The sequence below is a fragment of the Pelobates fuscus genome, chromosome 6 (genome assembly GCF_036172605.1).
Source record: "Pelobates fuscus isolate aPelFus1 chromosome 6, aPelFus1.pri, whole genome shotgun sequence".
Taxonomy (NCBI): Eukaryota; Metazoa; Chordata; class Amphibia; order Anura; family Pelobatidae; genus Pelobates; species Pelobates fuscus.
In genome coordinates, this window is record NC_086322.1 from 80453438 (window position 1) to 80470449 (window position 17012).

At 40.0% G+C, this 17012-nt stretch overlaps 1 protein-coding gene across 2 annotated transcripts in view; it reads left to right on the forward strand.

The window, feature by feature from the left end:
• The window catches only part of FAM114A1 (family with sequence similarity 114 member A1), a 53770-nt gene that overhangs the window by 22608 nt on the left and 14150 nt on the right, over nucleotides 1-17012 (forward strand). For both annotated transcript variants that reach the window (XM_063459912.1, XM_063459913.1), the window contains exons 6-9: nucleotides 1073-1207; nucleotides 4222-4374; nucleotides 4696-4822; nucleotides 12497-12582. In XM_063459912.1, coding sequence (XP_063315982.1) covers nucleotides 1073-1207; nucleotides 4222-4374; nucleotides 4696-4822; nucleotides 12497-12582 — 501 coding nt within the window. The remainder of the gene's footprint in view (nucleotides 1-1072; nucleotides 1208-4221; nucleotides 4375-4695; nucleotides 4823-12496; nucleotides 12583-17012) is intronic.

Consider the following 17012-nt stretch of genomic DNA (forward strand, 5'->3'; position numbering starts at 1 on the left):
ATGGTTACTAAACAAGCACTCTCTGTAACCTGTTAGTGTTACTCTTTCCTCAATAAAACAAAGAATTAAAAAAAAAAAAAATATATATATATATATATATATAAATTTTCCCTTGATGCAGGTTGCTGTCACGGCAGGAAGAAATTTGAATGGAATGAATCATTGCATAATAGATTTATAGGATATGTTTATTCCCAAGAGCAATCCAAAGCTGGACCTGCTTTGTAAACTTATAGCAGTCATATCTTGGCAGATTTGCAGTCCATTAATGCACAGCCTCTGGGATGTTTCTTTCTCATTGGAGGAGTGAGAGCTCAGCCCAAGTTGTGAGTGTGGTATGCAGACGCTGCATTCGAAACCTGGATACAACTGATATACCCAGCCCGGAAACAGACTTTCCAGCTGGCTGATTGACTAGAGCCAAAAATGGAGTTACAACCCAGAAAGAAAAACGAAATATCTCAAAACAGGCAGTCTTTCTAGCTCTGCACAAACAGGGTGCTTGCAGCATAACCACTTAAACAGGTGTTGTGGTTAAGTGGTTAAAGTAACCCTTTAATACATAACTGTTAAAACATAAATGCACGCTGATTGACTCTTTAAGACAGCTGGCCATACCAAAATAATAATAAATAGGGCATGGTTTGTAGGTCGAGGACTGCATTATGGACTGCTGCTTAAGAGTCAGTTAATGTGAAGAAGCTCTCTTCTTAATTTTCAAGAGATTTTTTTTATGTGTTGTGTATTGTGTTTTTTCTCTTCTCTATCTGCTTGATCAGGCAGGGTCATTATGAATATCCACATTTTGAACAAATGACATGGCTGTATTTTGAACATTACCTTGTAGCCAACGGTTAGCGACTATTTCATTTGGTATTTTCCAAACAACAAGTCCAATATTTGGTTATCTCTAGCCAACTTTATTTGAGTCAGTTGTTAAAGAGGCCTTTCCCTACCTGACTTAAAACCGGAGTTTTGGATGATTTTGATAAATGGGTCTTGTGAAGTCTTTAAAAAATATGACTTTGTTTACTATGATTCCTGACTATTTCACTTCATGTCTTATATACAGGGTAAAAGTGTTCTCACTGGAGGTCTCGATGCCTTGGAATTTATTGGTAAAAAGACAATGAATGTTCTGGCTGAAAGTGACCCTGGGTTTAAAAAAACTAAAATACTAATGCAGAGAACTGCATCCTTATCACAGGTGAGATAAATTTCCTGCTTTGCTCAAGGTTAAAATAATGTATGCACCATATTTCCAGGTGAGCAATATGGAGCATGTATGGTTCATTAAGACAGTGTTAGCATCCAGCCATGACAGCGATGAGTATCTCACTTCATTCCTGCACACTAATGTATTTTCTGATCAATGTTTTTAGATTTTTCTACATACCATATATTGTTTTTGTTTTATTTCATTTAATTTTTTTTTTTTTTTTAGATTATGTATTTTCATTAATCGTCAGAAGCTAATATCATCATATGTTACTGTTTAGTCTGACCTCCTTTAGGAGTTCTCTTACTCTTTTTGAATACTTTAAAACCTTAACTTCTAAAATCATTAAGCCTTATCTACAGACCTTTTGTGTTTAAATATTGTGAGACAAACATTTACAAGGTGCGATAATAGTAAACTGATTATTGTAATTCTGAATCGGAACTTTAATAGTACCTCTTAATTGTAATACATACCATAATCAGTTTACCACAACTTTCATATCATACATTCAAATTAGACATACATGCGAAACCTATAGACAAGACATAACTGCGGTAAGAGCATATGTTTTATATTCTTAAGAGTCCTATTTAAATATGACGAAAGGAGAGAGATTCAGGAGCCAAGTATATGATAAAATAAATTCAATGCTCAGGAGCACTGCCTATATCCACTCTAGATTCTGCTTCAATTTTAGCTAACTTCAAATATTAAATTTCTTTATGTAATGATGTATATCCTGTTAACTTGTTCATGAAATACCAATGCAATTTAAAGGGTAAATTGTATTCCAGGTCATCCATATGACTCTATATAAAGGAATCTTATCTGCTATTCTATAGAACCCTTTTTCCATTATGCCCTGGTATGCTATCTGACCGATTATATCTGACCACTTAGGCGAAGAGGGTACTTTCCAATTTCTGGCTATTGTAAGCTTAGCTGCCATAAATATGTGTTACTTGTGCTCTGTGTTCAAAACTACATCTAGGGAAATCTAAGTGAAAGAAATGTTTGAGGAGATAGTTCTTCCTGTATTCCAAGAGCTTTGAAAATCAATATTTTTTTTTAATCTCAGCCCAAACCATTACAGCCCCACCACATATGATATAATGTTCCCACCGCTCCTAAACATCTCCAGCACGTATCTGAGTGATTTATGTTTAAATTTCTTAATTCTGTACGGGGTAAGATACCACCCGTGAGTAATTTTGAAGAAGTTTTCGCGTAGACTCAAGCTATGGGTAATTTTCTTAACTTGTGTGAAGGAATCATTCATTAAGTGGGAAAACTTTATTTAAGTACTTTTCCCATTTATTTATCGATGGGGGTTTATCTGTGTCTATAGAACATTTTAACACTTGAGAGGTTTTAGAAATAAGTTTATTTGTATAATGTTTATTAATGAGATTCTCAAAGTTAGAATACTCTTTAATCTGTAGATGCTTAATTAGTTGTTGAATTCGTATATAATTATAAAATTAGTTTTCTATTAATCTAAATTGGGTTTTAAACTCGGCAAACAATTTACATTTCGCCAATGGGGCAATTTGAGATAGGTTATGAATTCCACAGCTTTTCCACTTTGATAGATCAATATCTTTTATATAGAATTTGTATTGTAATTGTAATAGGTGTAGATAGGAGTGTATTGGAAATCCCCAATTTCTTCTTGACATTTTTAGGGCTAGAATGATATCATTCACGATTTAATTTGAAGATTTAAAAAAAAAATTGTAATAATTACAATCAATCCATATTAGATTAAACAGAGATTTTATAACTAGATCATTCTTCCATTCACTTCAAACTTGGATTAACAGAAATCTGATATCTGATGTATGTATGTATGTATGTATGTATGGAGAGTGAGATATTGTGTATTTCTATTATGTCTGGGAGATTTTTCACATTTATCTAATTTTTTTTTTTTTTTTTTTGTCAGAGTATTATAAGAGATTCTAGGTGTTTTATTTCCCCAAATAAAAGCCCTAAATTGTTTCCTAAATTCAGATAGAATATTTCTTGGGACTCTTAGAGGTATTGATCTGAACAGATGTATATATTCCTTGTTGTTTTTGACCTTTAAAAAAATTGGCGCATCCGACCATGTTATTGAGCCTGTCTTTGAGGAAATGAACTTATCCAAAGACTGCACCTTAGTAACAAATCCATCCTAGAATATGAACAAGTAACCTTTTGAATAGAAAGTAAAATATTTGCTACTGGGATAATGCATTCTCCATATATCATACAGTGAGTTTTTTTGCCAAATAATCCTGGAATATGTTAGCACTATGTTTCTGCTTACTACGTCATATACAAATTAATATGTAATAAATATGTCCTGGGAAAAAAAACATCCAGAAATAAAATAAACCAAAATGGGGGGAAAAAAAGTCAATCACATTGTGAAAAATTTGACTTTTTGTTCTTATTAGTTGAAGTGGTTTGTTGTATGTTTTATAAGGTTCTATTTTTAAAGACACACTCCACTTTGAACAGGGTAATACCTAAGCTGGGTCTAAAATTGGTCGCCGGTGATATCACTGTTGTCGAAGGTAATAATTCCTGAACAACTCCTTAGCAGAAGAGAGAGGAGGCAATGCATGTAAGCACTTGGGGACCCAACTGTTTAAACCATTGAAAATTGGTTGGTTGTTCTCTGAGCCCCAAGTGGAAATAATCCAGTGTGATTTCCCCCAAGTCCTTGTGTTCACTGATCACTGCCTAGTTACTAATTCTGTGTAATTACCCTTAATGATTGGAAGATGTAAGACAAATAATATAAATAAATGGGTCAACATGTATTTTACATACGTGGCAGACAATGGAGATTGGTGTGGAAGAACAATTAAACAAAGATGAATCTGTAGTTCGGAATTATGAACATAGTGACTTAAGGTTATCTTCCTGCGGTCACATTTTATTCTGGAATACAGGTCAGTTCGTAGAAAGGGTAGTGATCTGCTGGTATTTGACATTGAACTTTTTTGCAGATGTTAAGGGAGGCTAAAGAAAAAGAAAAGCAGCGACTGGCCGAGCAAGTTACGGATGAAAAAACTGCACACTATGGAGTCCTTTTCGATGATTACCAGGGTCTGTCACATCTCGAAGCTCTGGAAATACTCTCCAATGAAAGTGAAGCTAAGGTATTGCTTATTCTATGTATTGATCTCTATTGTTATCAGCATGAAACAATATGTGCAAATTACAGTATTGTGATAAAATGTGCTACATTATAACAAAACATAAATAGAAAGTCTTTGAATAGATATATACATACATATGAGAGAGTCAGCAGGCATACTCCTTTTGGGTAAATAATTTCCCCGTTTATTTTTACTATCTATACTTCTTTATCTCAAACATGACTGATCCTTTGAATTGCTTTGAGGTATTTTTTTTTTTTACATTTTGTGCTTATACATCAGCAACTAAACCTGTATATTATCTGTGCTATTTTTATTTAGGTTCAGTCTTATTTATCATCTCTAGATGAGAGTGGGTTGGAATCGTTAAAAGCAGAGCTAATTGCCATCAAAGAGATATTTCTTCAAAAAGATTTTGAAAATGAACTACAAGAAACCTGTGAAAAAGGTAAACTTGAATAACCTGTTTTCAAGAATGTTATAATGTCAATCCCCTGTGACTAAATGGGGACCAAAATAAATGCATGGAAATTATCAGCAAAGAGTCTTGTAACATTTGAGGGAAAGTGGATGAATCGTTGGAGAACCATCCTCTGTCTGCTAAAAAGTTGAAGCTTTGGAAAAAGTTAACCTTTCAGCAGCATGATGGTGGAAAACACTATACAAAGCAGCTTTGGTATGGCTCAAGAACAAAAATATGAATATTCTACAGTGTCCCAGTCAATGTCCTGATCTCAATCCTAATTAGAATCATGAGCACAGTTTGAAATCTAAAGGCCATAAGTGCCACCCAACCAACCAGAACCACCTGGAGCAGAAGAGTTGGCAAAAAAAGATAATTGTTTGGGAATTTGTGAATACGAATAATTTGTAATCTAGGGGGGGAAAAGTACTTTTCAAGGGGTCGGAATGCTTTTACAAGGCAATATGTGTGACTTTACAATATGGTAATATATACCAGAATTGGTGGTTATTCACTATAGTTCGTGTACAGGTTATTTACTTGTCTTTACCCGTGTGTCTCACTTCCTTAATTCCAACTCTCTCCTTGACCCTCTTCAGTCTGGCTTCCGCCCTCTCCACTCTACTGAGACCGCTCTTATCAAAGTGACTAATGACCTAATCTCCGCTAAATCCAAAGGTCACTACTCCATATTAATTCTCCTTGACCTCTCTGCTGCCTTTGACACAGTTGATCATTCTCTCCTCCTTCAAACTCTTCAATCACTCGGTCTCTGTGACTCTGTCCTCTCTTGGTTTTCCTCCTATCTCTCCCAACGCTCATTTAGTGTCTCCTTTTCCAAGGATACCTCCTCCCCTCGCCCTGTCTCAGTTGGAGTTCCCCAAGGCTCTGTCCTTGGTCCCCTTCTATTTTCTCTTTATACTGCCTCTCTTGGAAAACTTATTGCCTCTTTTGGATTCAACTACCACCTGTACGCTGATGACACTCAGATATACCTCTCCTCACCGGACCTCTCCCCGGCCGTCCTGCAACGTGTCACTGCTTGCCTCTCTTCCATCTCTGACTGGATGTCGTCACGCTTTCTCAAACTTAACCTCTCTAAAACTGAACTCCTTGTCTTTCCTCCTCCTAATACTGATCCTCCTCTCTCACTCTCCCTTCAAGTCCGTGATATCCACATAAGTCCATCCCTACAAGCGCGCTGTCTTGGCGTCATACTTGACTCTGGTCTCACCTTTGAGTCTCACATCCAGTTTGTTGCCAAGTCCTGTAGGTTCCAACTCAAAAACATAGCCCGCATCCGCCCCTTTCTTACGCAAGATGCTACCAAGGAGCTTGTCCATGCTCTAGTAATTTCCCGCATGGATTACTGTAACCCTCTCCTGATTGGTCTCCCCAAAAGCCGTACTGCCCCGCTACAGTCTGTAATGAATGCTGCAGCTAGACTGATTTTCCTATCCAGTCGGTCCTCTCACACCTCGCCCCTCTGCCAGTCCTTACATTGGCTCCCTGTATCCTATAGGAGTCAATTCAAAGTGCTAACCCATACATTTAAAGCACTGAACAATTCCAGCCCCTCTTATATCTCTTCACTGATCCAGAGGTATGCCCCTCCTCGTACCCTCCGCTCTGCCCGCGACCACCTCCTGACCGCTGCTCGCACCCGTACGGCCAACTCACGCTTGCAGGACTGCTCACGGGCGGCTCCTCTCCTATGGAATAACTTGCCTACTGCCATCAGACTCTCCCCTAGTCTTCAATCATTTAAGAAGGGCCTTAAATCCCATCTCTTCAGGAAAGCGTATGGCCTCCCAGAGTAATCTTTCCCTTACATACCTGTCCCTATGGGATAGTGCTTTGCTCTCTCCTCCAGCTCTGCTTCACTCCTACTTGATATTTCCTATCCTAATGTTTCTAATACCACACCTCCTATAGACTGTAAGCTCATTTGAGCAGGGTCCTCTTCAACCTATTATTCCTGTAAGTTTTCTTGTAATTGTCTTATTTATTGTTACATCCCCCCCTCTCAAAATATTGTAAAGCGCTATGGAATCTGTTGGCGCTATATAAATGGCAATAATAATAATAATAATAATAATTTATAAAGCAGGAAGTAGTATCCTATACATGGGGAACCGTATTATTTATTGCGGTACAGGTGTTGTGGGGATAAAATAACCATTTGAGAAGATCCCACCTGACAGACAAGTGTTTGTCTAAACTTTCCCTAATTTATTTATTAAACCTATACATATTTCCAATGTTACTTTATTTACTGTTAATTTGTCAGTGTCCTTTTCTGTACATGCAGTTTAATGGTATTTAGTACATTTCATTATTACATTTCTGAGAGAATCTCTTTGGCAAACTGTAACATATTAAACAATACATGTTTTCTGTCTCTCCTCCTTCTCTTACTTGTACTTAAATGGACACTGTAGTTATCAATACAACTTTACCAAATTAATGTTTTGGTGTATAGATCATTCACCCTGCAGTATTACTGCTTACCGTATATACTCGAGTATAAGCCGACCCGAATATAAGCCGAGGCCCCTAATTTTACCCCCCAAAACTGGGCAAAATGTATTGACTCGAGTATAAGACTAGGGTGGGAAATGCAGCAGCTACTGGTAAATTTCTAAATAAAATAAGATCCTAAAAAAATTATATTGAATATTTATTTACAGTGTGTGTATATAATGAATGCAGTGTGTGTGTATGAGTGCAGTGTGTGTGTGTGTTGCAGAGCCTTGGTGGGGGGTGGGCATTTTTATTATTTTTTTATTCTTATTTTAATAATTTTTTGTTAATATTTTTTTATTAATTTTTATTTTATTATTTTTTAAAATATTATTTTATTATTATTTATTTATTTTCGTCCCCCTCCCTGCTTGATACATGGCAGGGAGGGGGGGCTCTCACTCCCTGGTGGTCCAGTGGCATTGGCAGTTCAGTGGAGGAGGGCTGGCAGGAAGCACTTACCTCTCCTGCAGCTCCTGTCAGCTCCCTCCATCTCCGCGCCAGTCCGGACAGCTCCCTCTGCCAGCTCACAGTGTATGTCCCGCGAGAGCCGCACTATGACCCCGCGGCTCTCGCGAGTCTTACACTGGGAGCTGACAGGGGAGCTGACCGGACCCGCGCGGAGGAGAAGGGAGCTGACAGGAGCTGCAGGAGAGGTAAGTTACAGCTTCCTGGCAGCCCCCCCTCCTACACAGCCCCATTTTCTGTATTATGGCAATGTAAATTGCTATAATACAGACATTGACTCGAGTATAAGATGAGTTGGGGTTTTTCAGCACAAAAAATGTGCTGAAAAACTCGTTATATACTCGAGTATATATACGGTAATTCTCTGCCATTTAGAAATTAAATCCCTTTTGCTTCTGTTTATGCAGCCCTAGCCACACCTCCCCTGGCTGTGACTGGCACAGCCTGCATGAGAAAAAATTGTTTTATTCTCAATAAGACCTTAACTTGTTGGTCGGCCAGGAAAACTCAACTACAGAAGGTCATACTCACCCGCTGTCTATGCTTTTTCTTTTACTAAAATATAAAATTGTGCAATATGTTTTTCTATGCCATGTATACATTGTTTTGATGTTTGCCGCCTACGTCAGCTGTCGTGGCTACGTAAGCTCGTTATGTCATGCACAACTAAAAACAAAGAATTAAAAAAAAAAAAAGACCTTAACTTGTTTTAGCAGTTTTATCTCCTGCACTGTACATTGAACTTTAACCCCTTAAGGACCAAACTTCTGGAATAAAAGGGAATCATGACATGTCACACATGTCATGTGTCCTTAAGGGGTTAATCACACACAGGAGGTTCCTGCAGGGTCTATAAGGTTATTAACTAAGCCAGAGATAGGAAATTCTATATTTTTTTTTGTCAATCTTTCTTTTATTCAGGCATTTGTTAAATGCGGTACAGAATAAAGAAGGGATGTACGGTTTTCATACAGCTTGGGGTCATGTTAACACAGTACAACATCTCCTATGAGGAACTGCCTCATTTTATATTATTTAAGCATTCGATAAGATTACTAACAAGAGTAGTGTATTTATAATAAAGTAGATAACCATAAGCGAAACATCAAGTGGTTTAGGACAATTATGTCAGGTGAAGCACTGCTTGTGTGTTATAAATGTGGCCAGGCAGTAGCTTATTACTGCATGCCTATCTAATCATGCTTAGGACCGAGCCAAGAAAAATGCAAAGGACTATGAATAATTCTGTTCCCTCGCTATTCTGGCCACAACAGCAAGATTCATACAAAGTAAAAAAAAAAAAAATTGAAATAAAGACAACAGCAATTGGCATCCTGTTTAGACCTGTAGTTTGGATATGCTGCAGATGGGAAGAAAGTGTAGGTACCAAGGGTATTCTGTTACTTCAAAACTACAGGGGTAACAGTATAATGGCATATCAGTTGAAACTTATATTTCTAACGCTAAGAAAAAAAATGTTGTACTTGTATGATGGTATACAGGCTAAGTACAAAACAAAAATGATTGATGCTTAACAATACTAGGTTATTAGAGCGTATTTGCATGTTTTGCAGCATGACAGTAGCTGGCTGGTATATGACACCTATGCAGTAAGTGGACTTCTGTAGCCAGCTGTCTGTAATGAGAGATATATAGGAAAAATATAGAAGACCTGCTACACTGATTAGGTACAGGAATAACTCTGCAAGATTAGAAGGTAATACACCCTAGGCTAAAAGGCAAAGAGGAGGGTAGTATCATTGGTAAGCTGCCTCGTGAGTCCACAGTGGTTGGTGCTTACAGTCTCTGGGACCTCAGTCTCGGGGGTTCACCCGACTCCGGCTTTCAGCAGGAGCCTCTGGTATGCGGGAGGTGCAGCTGTGATCCCCTTTGCCGTCGTATGAATCTGCTGCCGGTGTTGGGCCTTGTACATGTGGGTACTGATCGGCTGTGGCATTCCTGGTCCAGGCTGTAGCAAGGATCCATCTTTAGCTGGATGAGTGTCGGGTGGCTGTGTATCTCTGTCCCTCAGGACTGTCTTGGTGGAGCTGGTGGTGTCTGTATGCCTCCGTTTCGGCTGAGGTACCTCGTGTGTTGTGAGTATCGGTGTCCCTGTAAGGTGGAGGAGGGTCCGCTTGAGCCTCCCTTGTCAATATTTGACACCATTGCACTGCTACAGTTCGCTGTCTTGGGCTTGTGGAGGGCATTATGGATGTTGCGTCCCCATGATGAACTTGCTCCCACTGGTACCGTTGCTGATGTTGGGGAGTAACCCCAAGGCAGGCTTTCCCCCTCTGGGAGTCTACCCGGGTAGGTATGTGCGCCTCTTAGCCCGGCACGTCTCCCGCCTCGCCGCCATGATAGAGCTCGGCTGGGCGTCGTCGCTGCTGTCTTTTGCTTTGTAGCTGGGGTCGGCTTGTGCCGAGAGTGGTCACCTGGCTGGTTCCGGACAGGCTGATGCTGCTTACTTGCTAGCCTACGCCAGAGTTGGCCCCGTGAGCGCTGATGTGAGTATGCGGTAGCCATTTTGTGTTCTCCTCGTGGTCGCTTTGATGGACAAAATCCGTGTGTGGCATTGGCATGCTGTTGCATGCGCCTTTCAAGCTTCTGCCAAAAAGCTGTAAATATTGCTTCCAGCCTTGCTGTATAGTCAGCTTGCTCTGCCTGGCATTCTGCAGGTTTCTCTGCACTCTCCCTGAGTCAACCAGGAGCTCTCACAGCCGTGGTCCCGGGGGAGCTCTGAGTCCGGTGAGTTGCAGGCTGTGTTATGGGGGTGATCGTCCCCAGCAAGGACTGGGATGACCCCCGCCTCCCCCAGGCATCAGGCTCCACTCTGACTTAGGCTGCATGGCCGGTTCAGGCAATTTTGTCCCGTTTTGGTCCAGGACAGGTATCCTCCTGTTCTCCGGTTGTTCCTTTGTCACTCTCTGGTCACCGTGAGTTGGTAGCGTCAATAGTTTAGCCAGGATTAGTGTTTATTGGCCCACCGGTGCTGGAGCTCTTAGAAAACACGGCCGGCCATCTTGGTTGTCAGACTCCGCCCCAGGAAATTCTATATTAAACAGACCGGGCAATAACAGAAGTTTAAACACTAAAGGTTTAATTACTGGGAGTGTTTATGAAGGCTGTGCAAGTCACATGCAGGGTGGTGTAAGTAGGACTGTATAAACCAAGTGATTTAACACCTAAATGGGCATGTTCTATACACCAAAACTGCTTCATTAAGCTAAAGTTGTTTTGGTGACTATAGCGTTTCTTTAACTCTTATGTATCACATATCATATGCACTGCAAGCAAATAACCTCCATTAAACTAAACATTATCCCACCCACACTGCTCTCTGCTAACTTCATGGTATGCCTTTCTGGATGATTACCCAATTACTTTCTCAATCAAGTCACATCTAAGCAGTTTTTAAAAAAAAAAAAAAAACTCTCTGGCCATCACATTCAAATTTTAGATTGTAAGCTCACAAGCCATGATCTAGCATAGTACATTGTATACAAGGGCTGCAAATGATATATCTCTGCTCCTGGGCAGGGTCCTCTGTTCCTCTATTATTTCTTTGTCTATACTGTAGTATCAATAATACTTTGTATAATCTACATATGTGCCAGGCTGATTTATTTAATTTCTGATTAATTCAAAAAGAATCCAGGGGCTGAAGTCTCAAATAATGTGTAAACTGGTCGGCCTATCTTGGAATATATCATGGACATTTGTTTTTGTTTTTCCATAAATTTGGAGTGAGCTCCAGTGTGGAGCTCTTTTAGATCCATTTAGAACTGGACTTACAAAAAAGTAAAAAAAGTAGTATGTTTCGGCAATATAAAATGACGATTTATCTCTGAACCTCTGGAAGCTGATCTTGATGTCTTAGAGCCAGATGAACCAGGGAAACTGTGCTTAGAAATATAATAACAATTCACCCTTATATTAGCTTTGTTTTATAAATCACAAAGGAAGCCACTGGATGGCGCTCGGAGACCTTTTTATGTATTTCTGAGAAACTGCAGATCCATGTTACATAATTGTATCTAAATTAGCTGTGAACCAATCTGACTGTGGTTCATGAAACCTGGAGCTTCAGTAGGTATTTTGGAGCAAAGTGGTTTTCAGGATGTGGATGCATTCACTGACCTCTACCAGATACACCTGTAAGCTAATTACTGGCAACTCATTCAATAGAAAACAGACCGACTTGGTCAAGAGGTTAAGTTTCTATATTCAAACCCAACAAGAGAATGAAATACGATCTAGTAACTGCCTTTGTGGAATGAATGTTAGTACCAGATGGATTGTGTTGTGTATCTCAAATTGTTTGTTAAAACTTACATTTTAAAATGATAAAAAAGTTAATTATTGACAACATTCTTGCTGTTATCCATTAGTTTAAAAGGATCACTAGTGGTAACTATTAAAGAGTTAAGAAAAAAAAAAAAAACTAATTCCATTAACTTTTTATTTCTCGTAAAAATATCTGTAAAATGTATTTTGCTTGTGCAGTTTGCCCGTTTGTGCTGAAGTCATTAGATGGTGTTCTTCCAATATTCTGTTCCAAAACGTCTCCTCCATGCAATTATAAGCAATAGAGCCAGGTTATTGTTGACCGGTTGCCAAGTGTTATTTAATTTGGACATTTTTTCACTAATGTATTTTCCCTTGCAGAAGAGGAGACAGAAGAATTTGCCAGCATGCTTACAGAACTACTGTTTGAACTACACGTCGCCGCCACCCCTGACAAGCTCAACAAGGTTTGTTTTATAGTTTGTATTTTTACTGACGCATTTTTCAAAGTTCCAGCTTTAACTGAATGTGCTGTGTGCAGGTTCCGAATATGTTCACTGGTAACATTTCCTGTGTCTCCTTCCTTACGCGTATACATATGTGTCAGGTCTCAAAATTCTGTAAAGGAACACTATAGTGTTAGAAATATAGATGTGTATCCCTAACGCTATAGTATCCCTGCTGCCACAAGGGTTAGATGTAGCTTACCATTTCTCCTTCCTCTGCAAAACTTCTTAGTTAGGATCAACGATCTTGGCCAATCCCGTGATCTGTCTTTAGAAACCATTGGGAGGCTAGTGTGCATGCATGGTAAATTGCCGGGCTATGCCATCTGATTAAAATAACAGAACAATAGCAGCGTTTTACTTGGCTATTTCTGCCTAAGTCCCTGTATTGGCTGTCAGAGTGACCGCCACTAATGCCATTTAAACCCTGCAGAACAGAAAAATGTTTTTACATCCTTAATGGTTAGCATGGACTTCCACTTCACTCAATGCAGTATGTGTTATACAGGGCTGCCATCAGAGTACTGGGGGGGGGGGGGGGCGCACAAGCCCACCTACACACATACTGGGGGGGGGGAGGGGTATGAATTTTATGTGAAGGGGTCAGGGGTGTACTAACTTAATGTGAAGGAGGGGGTGTGGATTTTATGTGAAGGGGGTATTTGATGTGAAGGGGTGTATTAACTTTACGTGAAGGGGGGTATTAACTTTCCGTGAAGGGGGGTATTAACTTTACGTGAAGGGGGGTATTAACTTTACGTGAAGGGGGGTATTAACTTTACGTGAAGGGGGGTATTAACTTTACGTGAAGGGGGTATTAACTTTACGTGAAGGGGGGTATTAACTTTACGTGAAGGGGGGTATTAACTTTACGTGAAGGGGGGTATTAACTTTACGTGAAGGGGGGTATTAACTTTACGTGAAGGGGGGTATTAACTTTACGTGAAGGGGGGTATTAACTTTACGTGAAGGGGGGTATTAACTTTACGTGAAGGGGGGTATTAACTTTACGTGAAGGGGGGTATTAACTTTACGTGAGGGGGGGTATTAACTTTACGTGAGGGGGGGTATTAACTTTACGTGAGGGGGGGTATTAACTTTACGTGAGGGGGGGTATTAACTTTACGTGAGGGGGGTATTAACTTTACGTGAGGGGGGGTATTAACTTTACGTGAGGGGGGTATTAACTTTACGTGAGGGGGGGTATTAACTTTACGTGAGGGGGGGTATTAACTTTACGTGAGGGGGGGTATTAACTTTACGTGAGGGGGGGTATTAACTTTACGTGAGGGGGGGTATTAACTTTACGTGAGGGGGGGTATTAACTTTACGTGAGGGGGGGTATTAACTTTACGTGAGGGGGGGTATTAACTTTACGTGAAGGGGGGGTATTAACTTTACGTGAAGGGGGGGTATTAACTTTACGTGAAGGGGGGTATTAACTTTACGTGAGGGGGGGTATTAACTTTACGTGAGGGGGGTATTAACTTTACGTGAGGGGGGTATTAACTTTACGTGAGGGGGGGTATTAACTTTACGTGAGGGGGGGTATTAACTTTACGTGAGGGGGGGTATTAACTTTACGTGAGGGGGGGTATTAACTTTACGTGAGGGGGGGTATTAACTTTACGTGAGGGGGGGTATTAACTTAATGTGAAGGGGCCTAGGTGCAGGGTTTTTATGTGTATGGGGTGCAGGGTTTTTATGTGTATGGGTCATGCAGGGTTTTTATGTGTATGGGGCATGCAGGGTTTTTATGTGTATGGGGCATGCAGGGTTTTTATGTGAAGAGGGGTGCATTAATTTTATGGAAGGGGGGGCAGGACAGGGGGGTTTGTATGAGGGGGGCAGGACAGGGGTTTTGTATAATGGCGGGGAGGACAACAGTTTTATTTCTAATTTAATAATTTATTTTACAACTGTTATAACAGTTCTATATTCTTTTGTTCCATAGTTTACTTATTTTGTTACAACTGTTTGTATTTGTTTATTGCATGTGAATTTTAGGAATGTCTGTGTAAACTGGAACTTTACAATACATGTTGCACTGTATTTTCTGAGCAATATAAATTCATACGAGCATATAAATTATTTTTTTGGGGGGGGGAATCTTTTTTTCCACAGGGCTTGACCCCTGGATACACACACATATCCAGATACAAACTGCCAGACATACACTGACAAACATACCCACGCATGCTGGCAGCCATGGACAGACAAACATACACAGACACATACACTAACACTGATATTGAAATTTAAGTAGTTTTAGTAACCCTCCTTTTTGCCAGGAGGGTGGTTTCCCTGTGGTTCAGCAGAGATCCTGTGTCAGCTGCAAGCAGTGCTGAGAGGAGTTGCTGAACTGTTCCTCTCTCCCACGTGGCTTCCTTTCAGCACTGGGTTTCTGGGTTTAAATGAATGGACATCACTTCCTCCCAGTGCGACCATGCATGACGGTTGGCATTACTTGTAAGAGGCTCATGCCATCACAGTTCTGCAATGTAATGTAGTGTTGCAAGACTCCAGAGCACAACTGGACCCTTTAACAAATTACTGATTAACTCTTTAACCCCTTAAGGACCAAGCTTCTGGAATAAAAGGGAATCATGACGTGTCACACACGTCATGTGTCCTTAAGGGGTTAAGTGTGATTTTGTGTACTAAAATAAAATGGTAATCTTGCATTATGTATAAGGAGGAATGGGGGGCATATAATGTCAGAGACAAATGTGTGATGAAAGAGGGTAAGACATGAGCGGCATGGATGGGGTAAGCATGCTGTCTTTGGTTTTCTGGCCATGTATGCACAGAAGTGACACTAGCCAGCCTGGTTGCTGTATAACAACATTTCACTATGTTTAAAGAGGAATGGGGGAGATAAAAGTATGATCAAAGTAATCTAATGTCCAGAAGAAGATGTCTAAGGAGTAAGTGTCAAGGTTTAAAAAGCAGGGAAGGGAAGAAAAAACCTTTGGGCATAGAATAAGGGACTTGGGAGAGGAAACTTGGAGACTGGGAGAGGGTGTAGACCAAAGGGATGGATATTTTAGTAAGGTTAGGCCAGTGACACAGATGCTAGGAGATGGGTCAGATTATTATAATGTAATAAAAAAAAAAAAAAAAGCATAGAAACCTCAGAAATCAGCATTGTGTTCCTTTAGCAAAGATGTTTAACCAGAGGCAAATGACGCGGGGTGCAATAAATACAGCTCCACGTAATGCTCTTGGCAAAATGTATAGGAATAAAATGCAAAAAGCCAGGAGGAAAGGATTTTGGATGCCACAGTTTCCTACTAATGAAACCATCATTTGTGAAGAAATTCTAGTCCTTTTTCCGTAGGATGCAGCTTTTGGAAAATGATGCCCGATGAAATGCGGGTGCCCATTACTGTAATCTGAACAACATTGTTTGTTTTTACTAAGTGTGTGGTTTTTTTTTTTATTTTTTTTTTTAGTTGTGGTTGATTATTAAAGAATAGTATTTTAATAGTATTAAGCTATGCTGTTTTTCCATTTCTCTTATATGTCAATTAATGATGAGTCTTTAGTGGGAAAGGTGTAAGGGTATTTGGGAATTGCACTGCATTTTCACTTCAGCATATTACTTTGCCACTTGTAATTCTTGTTCCTGGTTTCTGCACATTTAAGAGTTGTGTTAGGTACGCAAGACAGTCTCCATTACTATTTTTGTAATGATTTTTTTTTTTTTTTGTAGTGCAAATATATAACAATCAGGGCGAGAGGTACCCCAAAGGCAGTCCTCTAGCTTTTCCCACGCTGGGCACAAGATTAACATGCACAATTTTATATTTTAAACAGGTTTAAGCATACTTAAAATTATGGTCTAAGAGTATAAGCAGTTGTAGCATTGTAGTTTCGGCTGTACGAATACACTTATATTATATACATGTTTGGTCAGAGCTTTAGTTAGGTTAGTTTCTCACATTTAATACAGGTCTATACTACGCTTTTGGGACACGGATCTCACTTTGTATATATGCATTCAAAATGCCAAAACGCCAAGTCAGCAGGCTTATTTATTAATGCTTAGTTTACCCTCAGCTTGTGTGTAGTTTCGACCCACCTGCAACCTAGCATACCATAGGGGTTAGCCAATTTACAGAAGGAGGCTTGCATGCCCCGGGCCTAGCGTGATTCTCATGGATATGCGACATAAAGCAGGTATAAGAGTGAGTGTTCATTCAAGAGATACCGCTTGTTGAAGTAAGCTGAAGAGCTTGTATAGGCCCAGTCCATGAGGTTGGCAGGTTGTAGTGTGCTGTCTGTTCCGTTTGGACTGGACAGGTGGTGATCCGATGAAGGAGGCTGAGTGCAGGTCGTGTAGCGCGGCTGCAGTATCTGGGTCTGACTGCCTCTCTCTTCATGGGCTG